General features: G+C 31.1%; 2 protein-coding genes across 2 annotated transcripts; one reads left to right on the top strand and one right to left on the bottom strand.

Annotated features, from left to right (window-relative positions):
* The first annotated feature begins 5,267 nt into the window (after window positions 1–5,267).
* LOC111916392 (putative serine/threonine-protein kinase) lies at window positions 5,268–8,047 on the top strand. The gene is made up of 5 exons (XM_023912061.3): window positions 5,268–5,585; window positions 5,824–5,939; window positions 6,872–7,088; window positions 7,184–7,421; window positions 7,503–8,047. The coding sequence occupies exons 1-5, from the start codon at window positions 5,510–5,512 to the stop codon at window positions 7,930–7,932; spliced, it is 1,077 nt and encodes a 358-aa protein (XP_023767829.1). The 5' UTR covers window positions 5,268–5,509; the 3' UTR covers window positions 7,933–8,047.
* Window positions 8,048–8,309: 262 nt separating this feature from the next.
* LOC111916393 (V-type proton ATPase subunit G1) lies at window positions 8,310–9,461 on the bottom strand. Its single transcript, XM_023912062.3, has 4 exons — window positions 9,316–9,461; window positions 8,848–8,937; window positions 8,673–8,773; window positions 8,310–8,573 (listed from the first exon to the last, which is right to left on the bottom strand). The coding sequence occupies exons 2-4, from the start codon at window positions 8,933–8,935 to the stop codon at window positions 8,430–8,432; spliced, it is 333 nt and encodes a 110-aa protein (XP_023767830.1). The 5' UTR covers window positions 8,936–8,937; window positions 9,316–9,461; the 3' UTR covers window positions 8,310–8,429.
* Window positions 9,462–9,978: the final 517 nt, after the last annotated feature.

Below are 9,978 nucleotides of genomic sequence, written 5' to 3'. Positions count from 1 at the left end.
TCTAATTAAATTAAACAATTAATTTAATCCTAATCCATATCCCTTCTAGATTTCGAAAATATGGGGATAGGATAATTTCCTTATTTTTCTCGATTATCCAATAAGGCAACTATTATCCAAAACAAAGAAACCCTAATCTTTATAGCATATTTCGAAATTTTCAAGGGAGGAGGCTAGGGTTTTCAAAACCCTAACCCTAATTTCGATTAGGGTTCTTTGGAGGCTAGGGTTTTCAAAAACCCTTTGATCCACAATCCTAAAAATCGAAAAAATGGCCTTTAGGGTTTAATAGCTATAAACCCTAATTTGCAATTCAACGATTATAACAATTCAATTTAAAACAAACAATGGCTCTGATACCACTGATGGGTTTTAGGTAAAACAAATAAACTAGAAAACAATTCCTAAGTTCACATGCAACCTACTTTGGATCTATGTTTTATCTGTTGAACATACAACTTTGAATTGCAAAACAAGAACCCTAGAGGAGAGAGGCTATAATCGAAATTTACAACCTAGGGTTTAGTAATTACATACCTTTCAATTGTTATAGTAAACAATTGATAATTCCCTTGATCTTGATCTTGATCTTCTTGGAAGCTTAGCACCACAAGTGTAATGTCTCTAATGGAATCACACCCAAACTAGCAAGAAGGAAAGTAGAGGAGAGAGAGGAGAGGGAGTATGCAAAATTTCGGCCCTTAGGGTTTCTTCAAAAGAAAAGAGTGACCAAAACATGAACCAGGAGGCTCCTTATATAGCTGAGGGGTCTATGGTTTAGGGGAAACCCTAGTTATCCTTTGCTTAGGGCCTAAGCAAACCCAAGGGCCTTATCCAAGCCCCTATGGACGAAATTATCAGGGTTTCCCCTAAAGATTTCGTCCACCCTTATCCAAGGGGGTTCTAGAGCCTTCCACTCAACTATTAAATAATTGCAAACTAGTCCCTGCACCTTATAATCAATTCTTTTAACCCCAAAATTAATTCTAATTAATTTCTGGCTAACAATTAATTAAACAAAATGATTTCTTATTAATATATTAATCTTTTAACATATTAATAAATTCATTTATATTAATTTATTAATCTCATAATAAATTAATATCTCTCCTTTCATAATTTCCTTGTCTGGTTGCTAGGTTTGAGGGCAACCCAAAAGGACCGTGCTGCTATCAATTCAAGTACATACCAATTATAGTTATGAGCTTAGACACCTAATCCAACAATATATATATATATATATATATATATATATATATATATATATATATATAGTATTATTTATATTTTTATTTTTAATAATTCATAAGCAAATGTTCATTAGACAAAATAAGGTTTTCTAACAATCAAAAGTATAGTTTTGGGTAGACTTTTTATGTCTTTTTTTTTGCAAAGAATGATTTAATTTGTAACCTTGAATGTTATTGTTCGTGTTTGAAGACATTCAGTGATTATAGTGTTTTATATTAGTTCTATTAGTTTTTGTTTTATTGGTTAATATATAATTATGAGTTATTTTTCATTAAAGTTCAAAACTTTGTAACAGGGAAAAATCCTCGATTACCCATTGGGGATCCCCGATACCCATTGAGGATGGGGATGAGGATAGATTTTTAATCCCAGACGGGGATGAGGATGAGGATTCGGGTATGGGGATGGGGAACACGAAACCCGATACACCCGTACTCATTGTCATCCCTAACAGGGCCGACCCTAAGGGTGTGCAAAGAGTGCAGGCGCACAGGGCCCTGAAAAAAATAGGGCCCGATTTAAAAAAAATATATCTAGTTAATACAGTATATGTATATATATTGTTTTGTTCAAATAAATAGAAAAAGTTCTGATAGCTCAACCGACCAAAGCGTTTGTCATTGCACTTTTTTTTTTCTGTTCGGCCTTGGTTTGATCCCCACCGATCTCACTTTTACATATTTATTTTAAATAATTAAATGAAATGCACTTCTTTTACATCTGACTTTTACATCTTTCTTTTAATAAATATATTCATTTAGTAAATCAATTTTCATAACTTGGTGTTGTTTGTTTTTTCGAAGAGATAATTCATGAAGTTTGTGAACCACCTCTGTAATCTTTTGTAGTAGAAGAGGTGGAACAAACGGCTGCAGCCTATAATAAGAAGCATGTTTGTTTTTTAACATCTGCAGACTGCTGCAATAAGTTGAAATTTGAATAAACTAATTTTATAAACTGAAAATAGTTCTCAACACCAAAATTTTAATAATTCTATTCTTAGAACATCGAAAGAATACTAAAAAGAACATGTAAAAACCAAAAATTTTAAAAATTTAAAAAAACTTTAAAAAAATATAAAAGAAGCTAACAGTTTAATTCTAGAAAAAAACTAAGTGTAAAAAACATAAAAAAGATGCAACTGAAACCGAAAATATTATTAATAGAAACAACAAAAAAAATTGAAAAAACCAATTTTTTTTTATATAAAGTAAGTTAAAAAAGATTGTAGAAACTATAAAAAGAAATTGTATCAAATCCATAAAGAAAAGTTAAAAAAATCAAAGTTTATTTAAAAAAAATAAGTTATACCAAAATTTAAAAAAAAAACACTTGGAAAAAATGAAAGTTGAAGAGGTTTGAAGAGACAAGTCAAGTGTTGCGCCACGCAGCACACACGCAGATGATTTGTAGTCTGAAACCTTCCAAAAAATAAACTGTTGCGATAGGGAAAATGTTGCGTGTGTGCTGCGTCGCGCAACAAAAAGTGGTTTGAAGATGTTTTAAAAAAAACAAACAACACCTTACTAGTTTGACCTCTCTGTCTCGATAAATTCACATTTGATTTCATTTAATCAATTTAATAATTTTTTTGTTTTTCCTCATGCAATTCATTACCCCCTTATATATATATATATATATATATATATATATATATATATATATATATATATATATATAGAGAGAGAGAGAGAGAGAGAGAGAGAGAGAGAGATAGAGATGTGAGTTCAATTGAGAAAATAAAAAAGGTTGAGAATGGGGGAATCATTCTCAGCCACTCATTTATCTAAGCATAAAAAAACACGATGACAAACTTGTAAATATGTTAATAACCTTCAATGTCAAATACGTAACTATAGAGAATTCGATAACAGTTCGTTCATCCTCAAAATTTCTCCTCCAACCTTCAACAAGCATCCAAATTTCTTCAACTAAACCATCATCAATGTCATCCAATGTTAATCAATCATCAATATTCGTAGCTGGGAGGTTCGTCGTTCAAGACAAATTCGCAACCCAAATTCATCAATTTCATCGATTTGTTAAAGTTTGGAACTGGAATTTCCCAGATTCGCAAACGAAATCAGTTGGAATCGGAATTTCTTCGCTGTTCATGAAATTGGAATCGAAGTTCTGGACTCGCAGTCACGGTCGACATTGAAGGACTCAGAATCGGTACTCACAGGTTCCCAATCGGATTTTTGGAAATCAAAATCAAAATGAGAAATCGATCAGACATAAGTGTCGCATTTGAAGTCGAAATCGGAAGTATATGATGATTTGGAATTGATAACTTGATTTTTTAACATTTTTAAAATAGTTAACTTGTATGCACTCCAACTGTTTGATGAAATGCATAAACTAAATTACCACGTTATATTCATATATGAATATGTTTTCTCACTTGAATCTGTATATGATTATTAAAACAAAAAAACGAATATGCAAGTCTGTATGTTATTCATATGTGAATAACATATAAAAATTATATATATTTGTGAAAACACATTGTAATATTCATATGTGAATATACTGTGTAATATTCATAAGTGAATATATAATCTAATATTCACAAGTAAATATACTATGTAATATTCATATGTGATATACCATGTAATACTATGTAATATTCATATATGAAAATATTATCTAATATTTATAAGTGAATATATCATCTAATATTCACAAGTGAATATACTATGTAACATTCACAAGTGAATGAATCGTCAAATATTTAAATATGAATATACGATGTTTAGTATATGTTATATTCATATATGGATGATACTTAAAATGTAAAAAAAATTAATCATAGTTTTTATTCATAAGTAAATAACGAATGTACTGTAGAAAAAACTTGATTCATTTTTATTCACTTATAAATAACGATAACTGAAAATATAAAAAAAAATTATTTTATTTTAAAACTATATCAATATGGATGTTTATTTGTAAAGAATAAAAAATCATGAATTTTGGTAAATTTAAAATAATTTTTCGATAAAAATAGCTTCTTAAAAATTAAAAAAAAAAACCGAAAAAGACTATGTTTTTGTATATATTAAGGTAATGTTTAGCATAGTTTAAGGAAACATGTTTTGTTGGAAAACACATGTCTATTCTTTTCCCATTTCCGCTGGTACGACAGAGGCTTTTGCGGCAAAAATAAATGAGTGACTGAGAATGATTCTCCCATTCTTAATTTTTTTTTTCTCAATTGAACTCTCCCTCCCTCTCTCTCTCTCTCTCTCTCTATATATATATATATATATATATATATATATATATATATATATATATAGAGAGAGAGAGAGAGAGAGAGAGAGAGAGAGAGAGAGGCTCATATTTTACAATTCGCACAAGACCTTCAAAATTAAAAGAGCGGTCATATTGATTGATAAATATTAAATAGTGAAGGTTAAACCTCATATAAATCGAAAAAGTTATCAAAAACATTATGGGCCTTCCAAATCATCAAAGAGCGGTGTAGACGAGAGACATCGTCATATTTTTCAGTTTTTGTCACCGACCATCGAGATAATCCAATCTCTCAAATGTCAAGATGGTGCAGATTGTGCCTCCATAATAGAAGACCATCTAATAAGCCAACTCCAAATCTTCATAAATTTCATAACTTGAATAACATCTCTCAATAGAATTTTGAAACAGAACATAAGTATAAGTACTTTAGTTGGCGATGACAGCTTGCATTTTGTACCCTTCTATGAAATATCTCTCTCTTATTATTGAAATTAGGAAAAATAGAACTTGGCTTTCAACCCCTCAATATCCAATTATTAAACTAATTATCTGTCTTGAATAAATGAATAACAGTTATTATCATTACTCAAAGGGTTGTTTACACTATATGGATATGAATATCATTTGATCAGATTTCATATTATCTTCTATATATTAAACAAAGAACTATGTCCATTGCAGGAAATAATAAACAAATTAAAAGGTGAATTCAATTCACAACTAACAAGAAGAAGTCAAAGGATCTTTTTTCGTGGTAGTTGCCAATTAAACCAAATTAATTAACCAACTTCTGTTTAATCTTAATCCATTGCTTGGTCGTATGTTCATGCGTAACCAATCTTTCCCACTGTTCCTATTCCAAAAAGTCTTTTCAGGAGGTCAAACATCATTCTTTTTCTACACCTATATATATCATCATCATCAATCTTCCTCATCTTTCAAAACTCAATCAAGATCCATCCACAATAATCTCTAAATTTCTGGAAATTGTACCAAAATGAAGTTGTCTTTCCCCTGTTCGCAATGTTTCTGCTCCACTTCAGACGATAAGGAGGTCTATAAGAACGAAAAAGGTCAGCATAAGTTTCCCTTTGTATTTCATGCACAAACAATTGAAACTTTTCAAGAACTTTTGAGTCGAGTAATGACTGAATCAAGAAGCGAAATCTATAAAAAGAATTTCATGGGTTATTTATTGTTTCTTGACTTCTGGGTGTTTTGATATGTAATTATATATGACTGATTGTTTCTTGAATTCTGGGTGTTTTTTGGAGAATTTTATAATCAAGAAATGGAAATTGTGAAAAACAGGTGGAGAAAGTCCTTCGAATTTTAGGTTATTTTCTTACCATGACTTGAAAATTGCTAGTGATGGTTTCAGCTCCAAGAACAAAGTCGGGGAAGGAGGATTTGGCTCTGTTTACAAGGTGACTCCTCGACCAATTATATAACTTTTAAATTTTTTTCTGGATGATTAAATTAAATTTGTTTTTTTTTTTAATAAATAACAAGTGATCATCAAAATCTCTTCATTTGATGTTTTTGCATTTCCACCTATATTTTGCTTGCAAGTATCAACTATGATAATGTGAGCTGGTCTAAAACAGTCAGCAACTTTTTTTTTTTTTTTTTTTTTTAAATTAAGTTTGGTAAAGGTAGTCCAATGAATAATCATGTTTGTCTATAAAACATACAACATTATTTTCAAGACAAAATAAGCACTTTGAATGAAACTAATTGACAACTTGCATTCCAACAAACCGTTTTCACATTATTAATCAATTATAACAATATCTATCAATTTTAATGCTGGATAACTGAGGTGAAAAAAAAATATGTGAAAGGTTGGTGTTCTAATATACTAACCCAGCTTTTTTTTTCTTTTTTTTTGCTAAACCAATTAAATCACGTGTTACCTTTGATTGTGTAAAAAAAACAACCACTTAGTAAGGTTCGTTAAGTCAAAATAAAACAACCTTATTATATTGAATTATCAAACTTGTGCACAAGAAAAGAGGCTTGGTCCTTTTTGCAAACCATCTTATAAGTTTAAGATAGTTTATAAAATATTTTATAAATTACAATAAAATACTTTTATGATTTTATCAAATATTAAATTAAAATAAGCTAACTTTTTTTTACCAAACAAATCATATGCAATGGAGGGTTGTACGATACAATATGATGATGCATCCATGTAAACGTTCATCTCATGCATACAAAGTCGTAGCTAATTTCATGCAAATGTCATTGTATTAGGAGTTTAGAACCACACTTGTAATAATTGCCTAATTTTCTTTAGGCATATTATCAAACAAGTTGCCTTCTTATAATTTATAATTTTTTTTTTATTTAACAGGGTCGACTTAGAGATGGGACTATCGTGGCAATAAAAGTACTTTCTGTAGAACTGGAATCAATGAGAGGAGAACGTGAATTCATATCTGAAATCGCTGCATTATCTGATGTACACCACGAAAATCTTGTAAATCTTCATGGGTGTTGTGTCGAAGGAGCCAAACGTTGTTTGGTATATGATTACATGGAAAACAATAGTCTCTCACATCGATTTTTAGGTAATTCTTTTTTATTTCAATTTCACCCCAAACTACACATCAAATTAATACAATTTAATGATAAATTAATACTTAGTTTTCTTGATTTATCAAAGGTGGGGAGCAAAATAGAAATAGTTTTAGTTGGTCAAAAAGGAAGAATGTTTCATTAGGAGTTGCTAAAGCATTAGCATATCTCCATGAAGAAAAGAACCCTTACATAGTACATAGAGATATCAAAGCAAGCAATGTCCTTCTAGATCACAACTTTAACCCCAAAGTTGCCGATTTCGGCCTTTCAAGATTATTTCAAGACGACGCCACTCACATTAGTACACGTGTTGCTGGGACACTGTAAGTACTACTCTGTTTTATCTCATACCCCAAACATGTCATTTCAGAATTAGCTAACACTTTTTTTCTTTTTCTTTTTAGAGGGTATTTGTCTCCTGAGTATGCTATTAGTGGACGTTTGACACGTAAATCCGATGTTTATAGCTTTGGTGTATTGCTTCTTGAAATTATGACTGGGCGTCCGGTTGTTGACTTTGATATGGAACATGGTGAACAGTTTTTGGTGGATAAGGTATGGGGTATGTATAATGGTGAGCGATTGATGGATGTGGTGGATAATGTGTTGTTGAAAGAGGATGATGAAGGGTTGATAGAGGAAGCAGTGAGGTTTTTGAAGGTTGGGTTGTTATGTGTTCAAGAGACCACGAAACTTAGGCCACGAATGTCTGGAGTGATTAAGATGTTGAGTGAAGAGAATAGTGTGGATGGAGTTAAGATTTTTCAGCCGGGGTTTGTGGCTGATCTTATGGATGTTAAGATTAATCAGAAAAAGTCTACTATGAGTTTTTGATGAGTGGTTAGTTTATATTTAGATTTGAGACTAACATATGTAAAAAGTAATGTAGATTTGTGTAAGTTTGTGGATTGGAATCTGACAGATTGTAGTTAAACCTTTTTTTTCCTCACCACACACCCTATTCGTGTGAGAGATGAAGAATTCTTTTTATGTGAGATTACAAATATCTCCTTTTTTTTTTATTCTGCCTTTTGTAATTTGTAAAAAGGGGAAGTGAATTCAAGATGTGATCCCTAAGTATTAATTACCATTTATTTATGATTTGAAACATACATCTAACAGTTTGATCCCATTGTCTTTGTGTGCTAAATAAACAACTTATATACACAAAGTTTTTTGAGATTGTTTAATCCATCAGAATAATGTTCATGTAGAAAAAAGATGACATCAGCACAGAAAATGCTGCATTAATTTATTTATCCCAAAAAAGAGATTAAAAGTTACTAATCAAGAAGGATAACAAAATCCTTTTTAAGCATGTCCAAAATGATTCAAATCTTGACACCTGTGACATGGGTCATGAGCATCTTGACAATTTCTGGTGAAACTTTTGCAGCTTGTTTTTTCAACTGATCGATCTTTGTAGCTGTCTCTTCATCCAGCCTCTTCACATTCACTCCAGAAAAACCAGTCGACTGCAATCTCAGCAATTCATGTAACAAATCAAATGTTAATCATCTCATCATGCATGGATCATCGATCAAAGTTTATAAAAGTTATATATGAGTTTTTACATCTGAGATTATTTTCTGGAATTCTTTCTCCATATTGGCGCGATATTTAGCTACTTCTTCTCCAGCTTCATCTTTTGCTTGCTTTAGTCTATTAAGTTTTGCTGAATACAGAAACCAAAACCTCATGATTCAGTGATAAACAAAAAAAAAGGTCTTGAAGATATAAAAACTTTACCAGTTCTTGCAGTGTTGACTATTTGTCTAGCTTCTTGTTCAGCAACTAGCAATTGCTGGATTCCACCTTGTCGTCTATAATCTTCCATACCTACATTGTAGATTCTATAGATTCAATACTGTAATAGTTTTCAACTGATATGGAATGTGGTTTGGATGTGATTTATGAAACTGGAAATAGAAATGTTGATTAATAAGCGATAGCTCCCAGTTTTCATGTTTAGGAAAAACATATGAATCCATATCAAATTCTGAATCTTAGGATTAGAAAATTAAGAAATCAGTGTGTATCTCTAATCGTAGGTAAAATTATGCACGTCAATTCCGTAAATCAAAACGAACATCATCGTGATCGAGATTCAAATGCAGCGGATCAAATAATCAGGCGTCAATTAATAGCCATTGTTATTCTTTGACAGAAACGAATTATTGATGCGAATAATTTAGCATATGAAAAATGAAAACATACCTTAATGTTTGGAACAGAGAGTTGCGATCTGGTGGAGAAGATGATGAAATGTCTCCGGGAGAGAGAGAGAGAAGGGGGTGTTAGGAAGTTGAGGTTACAGAGACGATGCCGTTAATATTGGATGCCGGATGACTCTTTCTCATATTTACATTAGAGTAAATTACAGTTTTAGTCCCTGTAGTTTTGTTTAGTGCTCAATATTTGCCATTCAAACTCAACTACAGAAAAGCAGGTTGGATGTCCGGTTCAACATTTGACATTCCAGTCGTTAAATCTTGGCCTCAAACCAAACCCCAAGATCCACAACAAGTTACCGAGCTTTTCTGATTTTCAGAAGGAAACACACGAATTTCAAACAAATTAAAAGAAGATTGAGAAAGAGACTCTTCATTGACATTTTGCAATTGTTGACTTCAAGATAAGCTTCAGTTGGAAAATCAGTTGAACATGAGTGTATGGTATTCTTACTATTATTTTTAATAATGGTTAGTTATGCATCTTCAATCCATGTCAAGTTTCCATAGAACATAACTCTATACATAATCTATATCGACCCCTTCACCTTTGAAATATCGTTTTCATTCCAACTACTATAAACAAATCTCATCTACATCCATCAAATTTACCAAAGATAATAAATATAATATCAAAATTTGACAAATA

This window comes from Lactuca sativa, chromosome 2 (assembly GCF_002870075.4).
Source record: "Lactuca sativa cultivar Salinas chromosome 2, Lsat_Salinas_v11, whole genome shotgun sequence".
Taxonomy (NCBI): Eukaryota; Viridiplantae; Streptophyta; class Magnoliopsida; order Asterales; family Asteraceae; genus Lactuca; species Lactuca sativa.
Note: the sequence above shows the minus strand (reverse complement) of the source record. Positions and strands in the feature narration are given on the sequence as shown.